This window comes from Stenella coeruleoalba (genome assembly GCF_951394435.1).
Source record: "Stenella coeruleoalba genome assembly, chromosome: 14".
NCBI classification, from domain to species: domain Eukaryota; kingdom Metazoa; phylum Chordata; class Mammalia; order Artiodactyla; family Delphinidae; genus Stenella; species Stenella coeruleoalba.
Window position 1 is genome coordinate 84,000,765 of NC_137160.1, and position 14,329 is coordinate 84,015,093.

The 14,329-nt window shown below is 59.8% G+C and overlaps 1 protein-coding gene across 1 annotated transcript in view; it reads right to left on the minus strand.

Annotated features, from left to right (window-relative positions):
- Positions 1–14,329, minus strand: part of NCOR2 (nuclear receptor corepressor 2) — a 221,230-nt gene that overhangs the window by 36,419 nt on the left and 170,482 nt on the right. Inside the window, exons 20-22 of the mRNA XM_079943178.1 lie at positions 11,604–11,751; positions 7,780–7,830; positions 6,027–6,654 (exon numbers count right to left, since the gene is read on the minus strand). Of these exons, the coding sequence (XP_079799304.1) occupies positions 6,027–6,654; positions 7,780–7,830; positions 11,604–11,751 (827 nt within the window). The remainder of the gene's footprint in view (positions 1–6,026; positions 6,655–7,779; positions 7,831–11,603; positions 11,752–14,329) is intronic.

Genomic DNA, 14,329 nt, shown 5'->3' on the forward strand with positions numbered 1-14,329 from the left:
CATGACCACCAGGACGCAGCTCACGCCACCCAGTGCTGGCTGCCGGACACCCAGCAAAGAGCAGAACACGGCTGCTTCCTGCAGATGGAGCAGGACAGACGTGTGATGTGCAGCTGAGGTGCCCTCTGCTCTCTGCAGTGAGACCATGGCCTGTGACCGGGACCACAACCTGTGACAAGCCAGTCCCGAGGGCGCTAACCCCCGGCCGCATCTGCCACATACTCAGCTGAGCGGAGTCAGTCTCGGCGATGCCCACTGGCGCTGCCCACGGCATGCAGGTGGCGCCGGGCGCAGAGGTCGGCCTGACTTCTCTGTGCTCAGCTGGTCTCCACGGTCCTCCCGACCTGGCTCACCCCCCCCTGCCGTCCTCACCTCTCTCGACCTCTCCAGACCCTGCTCGCACTCTGAGGACCCCCTGAAGCCTCTCCTGCTGTGGCTGCCCGTCCTTGCTCCCCCGGACTCAGGCCCAGCCCCGTTTTGCCCACCACCCTCGGGCCAAGGCACCCTGACCAGGTCTGAGAACTGATGTTATCACCTGTCCTGCATTCCCCACCTCCAGCTTCAACTGTCACCAAACACCGCCCCACACACCCGTCGCAACAAATTACCAACGTCCGTTTAAACCAACTTGCATCTGTAGACTTAAGTTTAAAAGGAATATACTGCAGCCACTTTGGAAAACACTGGCAGTTCCTCAAAAGGTGAAACAGAGTCACCATAGGGTCCGGCAATTCCACTGCTGGGCATATACTCGAGAGAACGAAAACATATCCACACAAACACTCGTTCACACAAGATCACAGCAGCCACTATTCACAAGAGCCAAAAGGTGGAAACAACCCAAATGGCCCAAAACAGATGAATGGATAAACAAAATGTGAGAGATATATATATACACACACACAACGGAATACTATTCAGCCACAAATGAGTGAAGGGCTGACACAGGCTACAACACGGATGAACCTCAGACACGACGCTGAGCGCAAGAAGCCAGTTGCAAAAGGCCACACACGGCATGGTTCCATTTCTATGAAATTCCCAGAAGAGGCAAGTCCATGGACACAGACAGAGAAGAGAGATTAGCGGACCGGGGGCTGCAGGTGGGGGATGAGCAATGACTGCTAATGGTCTGGGGTTTCTTTTTGGGGCAGTGAAAATGTTCTGGAATTAAGCAGTGGTGATGGTTACACAACTCTGTGAATGTACTAAGAGCCCTGAGCTGCACACTTCAATGGCTGAACTGTGTGGTTCGTGAATTATGTCTCAGTAAAGCTGTGACAAGGAAAACATAAAGAATATACTACTTGCCAGCCATGAAACCAAGGGTTCGTTATAGTAACTGTACTCTTTCTACAAACAATAAAGTAATAATGTTATACTATTATTTGCCGTATAAATTACTCTAAAACGCAGATTTTAAAGTTAAAATATAAACTTCCATATTTTTGTAAATATAATTTTATAGGGACACAAAATATGCTTTTATGATACATATAAAATAAGCAAAGTGTCCGTGTCTCACTCTGTCGGCGAACTAGGACCTCCTACTCAGACCTGTGTCCTGCCTCGGCTTCCCGGTGGCTTCTCGTCCAGACAGGGGGCAGTCAGATTGGAGGGGGCAGGGGTCGCCCCTCGAATGCTCTCAGCAGGCACCAGCTGGGGGGGTGGGTACGAGCACAGAGGTCCAGACCCCTCAGGATTTCCTGAGTCCCCCCTAACCCTCACCCAGCAAGGCAGGAGCTCAGTGGGGACTGCGGCCATGGGCACAGCACTTCACAGTTGACGAGATGACAGCCTGACAGCTCACGGTAAAGAGGGCGGCATCCGGGGCTTCCCTGGTGGCTCAGTGGTTGAGAGTCCGCCTGCCGATGCAGGGGACATGGGTTCGTGCCCCGGTCCGGGAAGATCCCACGTGCCGCGGAGCGGCCGGGCCCGTGAGCCATGGCCGCTGAGCCTGCGCGTCCGGAGCCTGTGCTCCGCAACGGGAGAGGCCACGACCGTGAGAGGCCCGCGTACCGCAAAAAAAAAAAAAAAAAAAAGAGGGCGGCATCCAAGAACAACGGTCTGGATTCAGGTCCTCAACAAGCCCAAGGGTCCTGAGTTCCCCCCACTGGGGAGCGGGAAGATGCCTGGTGCTCACGTGGCCCCCAACCCCCTCATCCCACGTCCACGGTGGGCGAGCACCACCTCCAGGGGCCTCCTCGTGGCAGCGCCCTCCCTCTGTTCTCTTTCCTTTGTCTTCTTGGAAGACAGGGCTTTTATTTTCCTCCCTGGAGGCCTGGGCAGGGTAGGGGCTCTCGGAGCCTGGCACTGTGCACATGACCCGGGACAGGCGGGGGAAGCCAGCAACTTGGCCGAGAGCAGCCAGGGTCCCGCCCACCACCCCGTATTCAGGGCTCTGGCTCCCAGTTCAAATCCCACCTTTGGCCGTATGACTTAACCAGCTGTGCCTCACCCAGTTTCCCCTCATCCGTAAAATGGGTATGAGAACAGTGGCTCCCTCCGAGGACTGTCCTGTGGGTGGAACACAGGAAGCCCCGAGAACGGCGCCTGGCGCTGAGCGGCTCGGGCACCTTCCCATTCCTGTGGTTTTTCTTCCCACCCTGGAAGACCAGGGCTGGGGGAGGGGAGGGGCCACAGGGGACTCTGGGTCCTGCAGCAGTAGCCCCCTCTCTGCTGAGCCCCCTTTCCCCAGCTTCTCGTTATCGCTTTGCTGGGATAGGTGTCCACACAGACGAAGTCATGTTACTCCCCTGTGCTCCCAGGATAAAAGTGCACTCCTTACCTCGACCCCTGGGGCCCTGTGGAGCCAGGTCGGGCCAGGTCCCTGCCCACCTCTGTGGCCTCCTCTCCTGCCTTCCCCTCTTCCCTTCACTTGCTCCACACTCAGCCACAGGCCTCTTTGCTGTCTACTGAACATAAGCTCATGTGGCCACAGGACCTTTGAACTGGCTGTTCCCACTGCTGGCTTTCCCTCCATGTCTCACACTACGTGTTCTGATCATCCTTCAATGTCACCTCCTCAGACAGGCCTCCCTGACTGCCCCTCCCGCTGCCCCCACCCCCAATCTCTCCATCATCCACTTATCACACGAGCATTCCCTTTATTCCATTACTGTTCCAGTTCCGTACTAGTCGCTCTCACTAAAATGTAAGCTCCCTGGAGCCAGGACCTCGTCTGTCCTGTTCCCGGCACCCCTTGAGCCCAGAATGGCACACACTGGTGCCCAGTTAATCATTTATGGAATAAAGAAATAGAGGAGAAATTGCTGTTACATTCTTTCAAAGTTCCAGGGGCTCAGCAGAAGAAGCCGCCTTCCAGCCTCCTCCTGGAGTGACCTGTGCGGGCAGCCTGAAGCGGCTGCAAAGGAGGGCAGCTCCAAAGTGCCAGGCTGGCTCGTAACTCCATTATCCTGACAAGAAGCCCATAAGCCGGGATACCCACACCCATCTTATACGTGAAAACGCTGAGGTCCAGAGAAAGGACTTTCAGAAGGCCCAGCCCTGCCGGCAAGTGCCCAGGCACCTTCTCTGGGAAGTGGAACAGGCGGGGCCCGCCAAGCTCAAGGCTCTGCAATCAAAGCCAGTGTCTCTGGCTGTGGGCCAAGAAGACTCCCAGGTGGAGCCGCCTGGCAGAGAGTGAGGGAGAGCAAAAGCAGGATATGATCTCCCCCCCCAGGTCATCCGGGCACAGGCCAGAACGAGATGCATCTTGTGTCTGTCCAGGGACGCCCAGTTCACTGCGCCGGGACTGCCAGGCGGGAGGGAGGGCTGTGGGCAGGAGGCCAGGACCGGGGGTCGCCTGGGGGCCCACCCATCCCGCCGGCCCTCCCGGGAGGCGCTGGCTGCCGGGGCGCGCTCTGACGCATCTCGCCTGCGTCCTCCGGCGCCTGCCCGGCCCTGTGTGGCTGTGGCCCGGGAGGGAAGAGGTCAGGAGGCTGGCCTGAGTCCAGCCTCACCCTGGGGCCGGGGGAATGGCCTCGGTCACAGAGGGCGTGACAAACCAGGTGTCCTGACTCCCAGCCCAGGGCCCCTGCTCCCGAGGGATCGAATGCTGGCCGCTCAGGCAGGAAGAGTGGATGGAAGCCAGACCCAGCTCGGGGAGGGAAGGACACGTCCCTGGGTGGGGCTGGGGTGGGGGGCCGCTGAAAGTAGGCTGCGGGGCTTCAGGCCTGGCCCGAGAGGTGCGGGCGGGCTGTCGGGACCCAGGCCAAGCGGCCGAGCCGTCCAGCCCGTCAGGCCGTGTGCACCCGAAACACAGACTCCGGGAGGCCGCTTATCAGCGTGGCTGTCCCATGAGCTCAGCGCTCTCCCCACTAAGAGCAGAAACATGTGTCTCCATGACTCTGTCCCCGCGGCCAGCAGGAGTGGGGTGGGGAGCCGCCCGCCCTGACCCCATTACCCAGGCGCAAAGAGTGAGCCGAGTGGCCAGACCCTGGCCCAGGGCCCTCCCGGGCAGACCGAGCCGCCACGAGCACTGTTTCCCAAGCTGCGCCCTCTGGGCAGGAAGCTCAGGGCCTCTGCGCCCTCAGAAACCTGTTGTCCAGGCCTTTGCTTATCAAAGGGCCACACAAGCGGGGTGAGGGTCCCGCCAGGGACCCCCGGACGCAGGAGGCAGAGGACGACGTGGCTCACCGGCTTTTGTGGACCACGTGGGGACCCAGAGAGCTCTGACCAAGTAAGTTCTCGTTTCATACGAAACGTTCTAGAAGTTGCCGTTTTCACACGCCCCGAGGTGAACTGTGGGGCAGAGGAAACGGCTCCTGGGGAACAGGTCGGGTTTGAAAGTCAGATTTTCCTCCCTCTCGTGCCGCCCAGAACTTTTCCGAGAGACGTGAGAGCAGAGAAAACAGACTGCACTGTTTTCAGTCAAAATAAAACTGGCCGGCCTGCCTCGCTGAATTCTTCAAGCCGCCCAGACGTGAGCTGGAGCGGATCTCCGCAGCTCTGCCCTCCGCTGCCCACGTTTAGCCCTAAGTGGGGTGTACGAGCTTTGCTTCTCGTCGGGGGTCTCGGGGACCCTCCGCGGGCAGAAGAGGAACCAGCAAGGATCCCGGGATCTGCCACTTTCCCCCGTGTCCACCGCCACCAGCCTCACCGGCCCCTGGGACACGGCTGCTGCCGCCTTCCAACCCGTACGTATCCCTGTGCCCCTGTGGCCCCCGTTAACCCCCCGCCCCCTCCCAACACACTGAGGCAGACATACCCCAACTCTCTCAGGCTCTCTCCCTCTGAGGGCAAAATGCAGCCGCCCACCCAGCCAGAAGGGTTGCACGAGGTGGGCCGGTCTGCTGACCCTGCCTCTTTCCAAGCTGCCCCCCCACCCCCCGCCCCGCTCCACCACTCAGGGCCTGGATCACGAAGGCTCAGCCCCACCCCGGGGCTTTTGCACTTGCTGTTCCCACTGTGTTGAGGGGAGACTTGCGTCCCCCACAATACGTTCAAGTCCAAACAGCCAAGTACCTGTGAACGTGAACTTCTTTGAAAACAGGTTCTTTGCAGGTGTGACCAAGTTAAGATGAGGTCCTTAGGGGGGACCCTCACCCAGTGGACTGGTGTCCTTAGCGCACAAGGGCAATTAGGGCACACAGACGCACAGGGAGGACGTCACGGGACCACGGAGCGATGCGTCTACGAGCCAAGAACCGCCGGCGCCACCGAGGCAGGAAGGAGCCTTCGCGAGGCACGGCCCTGCCGACGCTCTGACTGGGGGGCGGCCCTCTGTGGCGGCGGCTCTGGACGCTAACCCACGCTGCCCGGCACGCCGTCCCCTGGCCCTCCCTGTGGCTCCTCCTTCCCCGTCCGGGCTCAGCTCAGAGGCCACCGCTGGGGGGGACCAAGCCCCCGACGCTGCCCTCTCCCACCACGGAGCTCCCGCGTCCGGACCACTCAGTGGCGGCCTCCTCTCCCTCCGAGGGCAGGCGTGGACGTGGCCTCGTGCGCTGCTGTCTCGGTATACAGGTGGCGATCAGTAAGCGTTCACGAGGGAGACGACGAGGCCGCCAGCCGGGCAGCCCACTCACCTGTTCTTGTCGCCGCCCTCGGGCTCGTCGACCTCGTCGGCACTGCAGGTGGCGCTGGAGTCGCTGTCCTGGGGGGCGCTCGAGCCCTTGGCCGCGGGGCCTTTGCCCCCAGGGCCGCCGCCCTCCTTCTTCTCCACCTTGGGCGCCCCCTCGGGTGTGGCCTCGGCTGCGGCCTCCGCGCCCCCCTTGACCTTGTCGGGCCCCTCCTCGGCGGCCTCCTCCTCGCGCTCGCTCTTGATGGGCTCCGAGGGGGCCACCTCGCCGGGCTCCTCTGTCTTGCCCACGTCGGCTGCCAGCTCTTGGGCCGCAGGCGGCTTCTGCTCCTCTCCCTCTTCAGCCGAGGGGGCGGCTGCGGCCTCTTCCTCCTTCTCCTCCTTGGGCACCACAGCAGGGGCCGCGGCGGGTGAGGCAGGCGCCGGCGGGGTCGTGGGTGGGCAGGCGGCTTCGGGGGCCGGGGCGGGCTCGCTGGGGGCCGGGGCGTCCTCAGGAGGCGGGCTGGGGGGCTCAGGAGGTGGCGCATCGGCGCCCGGGGTGGGCGGGGGCTTGGGCCCGCTCTGCGCGGTGTCCTTGGCGGCCTCGGTGCGGGGCGACGGGATGCTCTCGGTGTCGGAGCTGTTGTTGACAGTGGCTGTGCGGGGACAGTGAAGATGGAGTGAGCGGTGCCGGGGGCTCAGGGTGGAGGCAGGCCCGGCCCTCCCCACGGCCCCCCGACAGCCCCGACTGCACACCCTGGCTCCAGGCAGGAGCTCAGGGCGCTGCGACCCCATCGCTTGACACCACGCAGCCCTAAGGCTCCCACACGCCTGGGCAGCGCCCCCGCCGGCCCCTCCCAGTGCCCTGTCCTCCTCTGGCCGCCCTCTCCACCTGCTGACCCTGGAGCCCAGCAACCTGTTAACTTCCAACCCCCCGGGTGGGCGGCCCGCACCCCACAGAGTCAGGCTGGGGGCGGCCAGGGCTGCAGGCCTTTGTTTTGGGGTCTCCTTTTTCTCATCTGGGCTGCAAACCCTGGCTCTGCCCCGGCTGGTGGCCTGGCCGTGGTAACACCGGTGGCCTCCCAGCCTTGCTTTCCCCATCTGCAGGGTGGGGAGAACAGTTCCCGCCCCACAGGGGCTGTGACAGCACAGGGTGACGCCTGGTAACTGTCTGCTGTCGTATCACCCCTGCTGTCATCATAACACGATGACATAAAATGGGGCCAGTGAACTCGAAGGAGCCCCCGGGGAAAGGGTCCACACCGACTGCATCCCCCAGCCATTTCCCACAGGGCTGGTACACAGCAGGGGCACAATACGTATCCATCGAATGACTGAACGTGTGTACAGATGAAGGGAGAGGGGACCTCAGCTCCAGGCAGGCCTGGCTCTTTGGGCTTAACAACCGCTCCTGTCACTTCCTGGGTTTCAATTTTCCCCATTTTCTACAAAATGGGCACATCCGAAACCCCCCTCCTCCACACTTCCTGTTGGGGAAATCAAACTGGGTAAGCGTCGCAGGTGAACACACTAATGAAAAATCAACCAAGCAGTCAAGCCAGCACACTAATCTGCACGACTGAGCCTGGGAACGGCATGGGGAACAGACACTGCGCGGAGGAGGGGGCACAGAGGTGGCGGCAGCACAAATGGTGGTGCTCACATGCAGAGGCGTGCTCACAGAGGTGGGGCCCCTCATAGAGAAAAGGCCCCCTTGGGATGCCCCCCGCCCTGGTCAGGCCCTACCCCCGCCCCCAACGGCCAGCTGGCCACATTCGTACCTGGGCCACTGCATTCCCCTCTGGGTACCTCGTTCCCAGAGGCGTGTAAGGCTGGAAGGAAGTGAGAGAAGGGTTAGAAGCGAGGTGACATGAGCAGCAGGTGGGGTGGGAGGTTGGGTGGCCAGGCAGGGCTGGGAAAGGGGCCCAGGGCCCAGCAGGCAGCAGGAGGACCTACAGCCCTGTCCCAAGAGCCCTCACCCCTGAACACTCCTGGGTGCCCTTGGACAAGTCACTGGCTCCAGGGTCCTGGGGTGGGAGGTGCTGGCCTCAGAGGTGGGCAGGGCTGGGGGAGAGGCCCTTGGGGCTGCCCAGCCCCGTCTCACCCCTCAGACGCAGAGCCGGGTCAGCAGGGGTTGCTGGTGCCCTGCAGAAACGCTTCCCTCAGCTTTCACTGCCTCCAGACCCCCGGCCTCTCCCACTTTAAGGCCCAGAGCAAAGGCCATCCCTTCCAGAAATAATAATCCCAACAAGAGCAACACAGGGCTCGCTCGGTGGGTGCTGGGCTCCGGGCAAAGCTCTTCACACACACGACTCATCTCACCCTCAATAACCTCTAAGTTGGAGGTGATCACCATTCTCCTTTTCAGATGAGAAAACAGAGAGGTTGAGTCACTTGCCCCAGGCCACACTGCGTGGAGGCAGGAGGGGGTTGACCCCAACATCCTGTGTCCCTAACCACCGGTTCCTGCCCCTGCCTTCTGACTCCGGCAATGTCAGTCCCTCCTTTCACGTCATCAGACCACAGGATGGAGGGGGCCAGCGCTGAGGTCCCCTGGATAAGTGGTTTCGCCCCAGAGTCCGTGTGCTCATCTACAAAGAGGGCGGTTCACGCCTGGCTCTCTCTCTTATCCAGAGGCTTGTCTGTCTCCGTCAGGGGTTCTCAGACCCGAGAGAGCCTGAGGGCCATGAAGACTCACATGGCTGGGCCCACGCCCAAAACGTTTCTCACTCAGTAGGTCCAGGTGGGGCCTGAGAATCAGCACTCCAGACAAGTTTGAATCTTGGTCCCCAAACAGGCCAACTGGTTACCTTGGGTAACCTCTCTGTGCCTCAGTGACCTCATCTGTAAAATGGGGTGATGACAGCACCCACTGGGCTGTTGTGACAATTAAAGGAAATAACTCAAGGCTGTTGCTCTTATGACCACGATCTTTACTAGGGACACTACGGGGCCAAATGGATCACTCCTCCCTCCCCTGGATTCACCTCCCCCCTGGATACGACAAGGCACTTGCTGCCTGCCCCGTGCAGGGAGGGGTCTGCAGTGCAGTTGGGGCTGGCGGGGTATTCCAGAAGGTTCCATCGTAGTGACCTCAGGCCCTAACCCAGAACCTACCTCACTTCCCCTATCCTGGTCACAGGGACAGAGTTACGCAGCGAATGCCGGCTGGACTGGCAGATTCCAAGTCCACCAGCTACGTGACACCCCATGTGAGTGATTCTCCTCTCCCTGGGCCTTGGTTTCCTCATCTGTAAGATGGGAACATCACCCTGTGCCTTTGGGCAGGATCTTCTAAACTGCCTCCTTGATGTGCACAGAGCCATCAGGTGGTCACAGAAGCCTTGGATTCAGCCAGACCAGCACCCCCGCCCCACTACCCAGCAGAGAATGCCTCTCTCCCCATCCTCGATAGGCTGTGTGAACCCTACAAGTGGCAGGGAGCTCACCACCGCACAGTTCTCTTACTGGGCAGCGCCTGTTCCGCTTTTAATGCTGAGCCGAAGACTGGCTTCCTCTAACTTTCCCACCAAGCCTGCCTCCTGCCCGGATGGATATTTAATGAGGGGATTGCGTTTCTGCTCCCTAGGCTCCCTTTTCCTGGCTACAGACACAAGACCCAGAATGCACAGAGCAGAGGGGTCTGGAGCCTCCCATCAGACACTGGTCAGGCCTCTGGTCAGCTCGGGCTAGAAAGACCCAAGGCTGGCAAGGAGGCCAGACTCACCCCCCCAGGTCCATCCCCAGGGTAAGACAGTAATAACCAAATGGCTTGATTCTCCATTTTCAACCAGGAAGCAGGATTCAGGCTGGTGAATACACTGCGGGCTGGTATAGCCTGAGTTTATTTGCATGTCTTGTTCACGGAGCCAGGGGGTGATTCACACTTTCCTCACACGTTGGCAGAAGTCTGGGAGTTTAAATGCAGAGACAGGCAGATAGGAGGGACAGGAAGGAACCCTGGCACGGACAGGAGGAGAAAAGGTTCCCTTCACCGAGAACTTGAGGCCCCGCTGGGGAGCTCTGGCCGGGGAGGTGGCGGAAGGAGAGGCAGGGACATTCAGCTACGCGGGGGTTGGGGTCTTCAGGGGTGTCATGCCTTGAGGGCTGGTGTAGACCAAGGAAAAGGGAGAGAGGGGCGGGGGCCAAAGGCAGACTGATCAGTGACCAGGGGTGCAAGCCTGGTGTCGGGCAGCCTGGTATAACTCCCGAGTCTCCAACACTGATTACACGGCGGAGCCGCAGGTTACGTGGGGGCCGGGCTCTAAGTTAGGCGACCATCTCGTGCAGTCAGAAATCCTCCTTCTGAGAAGTGGGCCAAACGGCCGGTGCAATTTAAAGGACTGATTCTCGCTCTCTCTTTAGCAGCCCTCACCTGGTGGGAGAATTCATCTAAGATCAGGGTAGACGATGCATCTGTGTGATACCTGGGGTGCCTGGAGTAACTGCCCTGAGCCTCAGTGCCCGCTGACAGAAAGTGGGGGCTATGCAGTTTATCATCGAGACACTCGGGAGTAAAATGAAGCATAATTGTATAACTTTTGAATACTTATCGACCAACGGTATTGGTTGTACTTATATCAGTCAACTTGTAAAATAATATTTCAGGTCAAAAAACTATTTTCAGGGACTTCCCCGGCCGTCCAGTGGTTAAGACTCCGCACTTCCACTGCAGTGGGCGCGGGTTCGATTCCCGGTCGGGGAACTAAGATCCCGCATGCAGCACAGTGTGGTTAAAAAAATTAAAAAAAAACCATTTTCAAAAATAAACTTTCTTTTTCTAAAATGTGACACCAGAGGTGCTGGGCAAGGTAACAGGCATCACCAGAGCTGGATGCGACCTGGACGTGTAAGGTCACCAAGCACAAGACTGAACTCACAGGGGTCAGGAGGATTGAATGGACAAGTGTCCTGTGGGCGCAGAGATGCCGATTACCATTATTATTGTTGCCACTGTCACCATCATTATCACTGTCATTTTCACCATCATCACCACCACCATCATCATCACCACCATCATCATCACCACCACCATCACCATCATCACCACCACCATCATCATCACCACCACCACCATCACCATCATCACCACCACCATCATCATCACCACCATCACCATCATCACCATCACAACCACCATCACCATCACCATCATCATCACCATCAACACCATCATCACCACCATCATCACCACCACCACCATCACCACCATCATCACCATCAACACCATCACCACCATCATCACCACCATCACCATCACCATCATCACCACCATCATCACCACCATCACCATCACCACCATCATCACCATCACCACCACCACCATCACCACCATCATCAACACCATCATCACCACCATCATCACCACCACCATCACCATCACCACCATCATCACCACCATCACCATCACCACCACCACCATCATCATCACCATCACCATCACCACCATCATCACCACCATCACCATCACCACCACCACCATCATCATCATCACCATCACCATCACCACCATCGCCATCATGCTCTCCTCTTGGGGCGTCCAGGCTCCTTCTCGGTAGCACCCAGGCATGTCTGGGAGAGGTCAGCTCCCACCGCCCACCCTCACCTTCTGCCTCCTCCGCCATCTCCTCCTCGTTCCCGCTCACGCCTGACGCCTCCATCTCCTCATCCTCCACCACGGGCGGGAAGGCAGCCTCCTCACTGGCAGCAGCTGGTGCTTTCTTCTTCTTCCTCCGTGCGTTCCTCTCCTTCTCCTAGGGCACAGGGATAGCAGTTGGTCAGGGCCAGGGCAAGGGCCTGGGCTGTCAGCCCGGGGACTCCTGCTGCCGGAGGCCTGCCACAGCTGCAAGGGACAGTGATCCCATCCACGTGGTCTTGAGGGTGCCCTTCCCCCCTCGTGCCCCACTGCACGGCCAGACATGCCAGTGGTTATTTTTACCCAGAGCTTCATTCTTCCATCATGCCCCAGATACACCTGGGGCGCAACCTGGCCTATAGGCTGCCCAGACATCCTTCCGGAACAGATGAGGAAGGACTGCCTCTGCCTGGAAGCCCCCCATGATCGCTCCAGCCCTGCCAGCTGTCCTAGCCAGAGCAGTGACCACACCCTCTGGAGGACACACTGCCAGGCACGGTCAGTACACTGGAGAGAATGAATGAATGAAGCTTTTCCTTGCGGCCTCATCTGTCCCCAGCTGAGCCCCGGGGCACAGGCTAGCTTGGGCAGCATGTCATTTCACCCCACCAGTCTTTACACGGCACCCCAGGGGCTGAGAATACACGACGAATGAGGAGACAGGGTCCCTGCCCCACAGGCCACCTAGTCGGGGAGATGAGCAATCAACACATCAATTAAAAAGATGACTCAGAGGTGGGGGCACGGCTGCTGAGAGGGACAGACAGGGTGGGGTGAGAATGCAAGGGCGGGGCAAGGAAAAGGCTTCTCGGAGGAGGTGACATCTGAGCTGAGGTCTGAGTCGTGAGAAGAAGCTGGCCAGGCAAGGCTCTGGATGAGTGGTCCAGGTGGAAGGAACTGCAAGTACAGAGGCCCAGAGGTGGAACCAGCTGGGTGGTTCAAGGAACAGAAAGAAGGCCTTCGCTGAGCAGCCCTTCACTTCCTTCCACGCCTCCCCCAGTCCCCAGAAGCCCTGCTCCCCACGCATGGGGCCAGGCACCCACCCCCAGCTCATCATCACTCCTCCTCGACAGCTCCCGTCTTTGCACCGCACTGGGCCGGGGGTTCCAGAAGGGTGTCTCTTTAGCCCCATGCTGAGCCAGCCAGAAAGTGTTGATTGACTTACTGAGTGACTGAATGGGCAGCGTCCAGGGCTTGAACACACGGTCGGCAGAGTCGGGGTATATGTGGAGGCAGAGTGTGCTGGGGGTCCGAGGTGACCAGGGGCTCCCAGGGGAGTGGACTGGTCCCTAAGAGGAGACCCGCCCAAGTACAGCTGGTGTGACGGGAGGGGTCGCAGCCTGAGCCCTTTGGGGTCCCTGAGGAAGGAGATGGAACCTAAACGCTCCCAGACATGCCAGCAGCTCCCAGCGAAGCCCCTCACACTGGGCTGACTCGGTTCCTCCCAGAGTTCACGTCCACCCGAACCTCAGGATGTGACCCTTCTTAGAAATGAGCTCTTTGCAGATGTAATTAGGATGAGTTCATATTAGATTAGGGTGGACCCTAAATCCAAAATGACTGGTGTCCCTAGAAGAAGAGGGAAATTCGGACACAGAGGCACCCAGGGGAGGGATGCACCCCCAAGACAAGGAACGTCAAGGATTGCAGGCCACCCCCAGAAGCTGGGACCCCCAGAAGCGGGGAGCGCAGGGCAGGAGCCTCCCCTGGAGCCTTCGGAAGAAGCGGAGCCCTGTTGACACCTTGATTTCAGACGCTCAGCCTCCAGGATTGCAAGAGGATACGTTCCTGTACCAGTCTGTGGTGCCTTGTTACAGGAAACAGGAAACTAACGCACCTCCCCTCCGCCAATCCCCCGGCCCCCAGGAGAAAGCCACCATCACCGTGCGTGAGTGAAAACACAGCACAGCCCGCCCTCGGGCAGATGCTCCATCACCTCCAGGCGCCAGCCGGCCCTGCCCAGCCTGGCCCCTCACCCCGCAGGGCTGGGCGCAAGCCTCAGGGGTCCCCAGGCCCTGCCTGGGGGGTGGGATCACTTCCTGTCCTGCCTTCTTCCTGAGCAAACGGGGGACCTCGGGGTGCAGCCGCTCAGAATTTGGGGAGGAAGAGGGAAACGTCTGTTTGCCCGTTAGTCACGGTTTCCGTCACCAGCACTCGGCCAGGACCACAGCCCCACCCTGCCGAATGTCCACGGGACCACTGTGGGAACGCCCAGCTCCACCATCCGCCTGCCTCTGGGGGCTGGCGCACCCCGGTCCCAAACTCCGAGCTTCTCCCGGAGGGCCCCCCACTGGAGCTCGCGGGGGCATGAGAAAGTTGTGTGGCCTGTGGGTTTGTGGGTGCAGCTGAGGGATCCCCCTTCTTCCCCAATCTATCTTTAGCAGACAGGGACTCACTCGAGTGCTGGAGCTGGGTGAGGCAGGCGACTGGCTGCCCGGGGGGTGGCGGGATGCTCGGAGCCTCGCAGGGAACGGGGGCTCCTATGGGCCTGGCTGGGATGCACGTCCTGCTGGGAACCTGAGGTCTCTCTGAGCCAGCAGCCCAGGCCACCTCAGGCCAAGTGGGGTGAGTATGATGTCAACACCAGAATCCCCCCGGCTCTGGGTTTCAGAGGCTGGGACTTAGTGTCCCAGGAATCATACCAAACCCTTCCACACGTGGCCCCGAACCTCAAGATCGGGGCATGTGTATGGAAC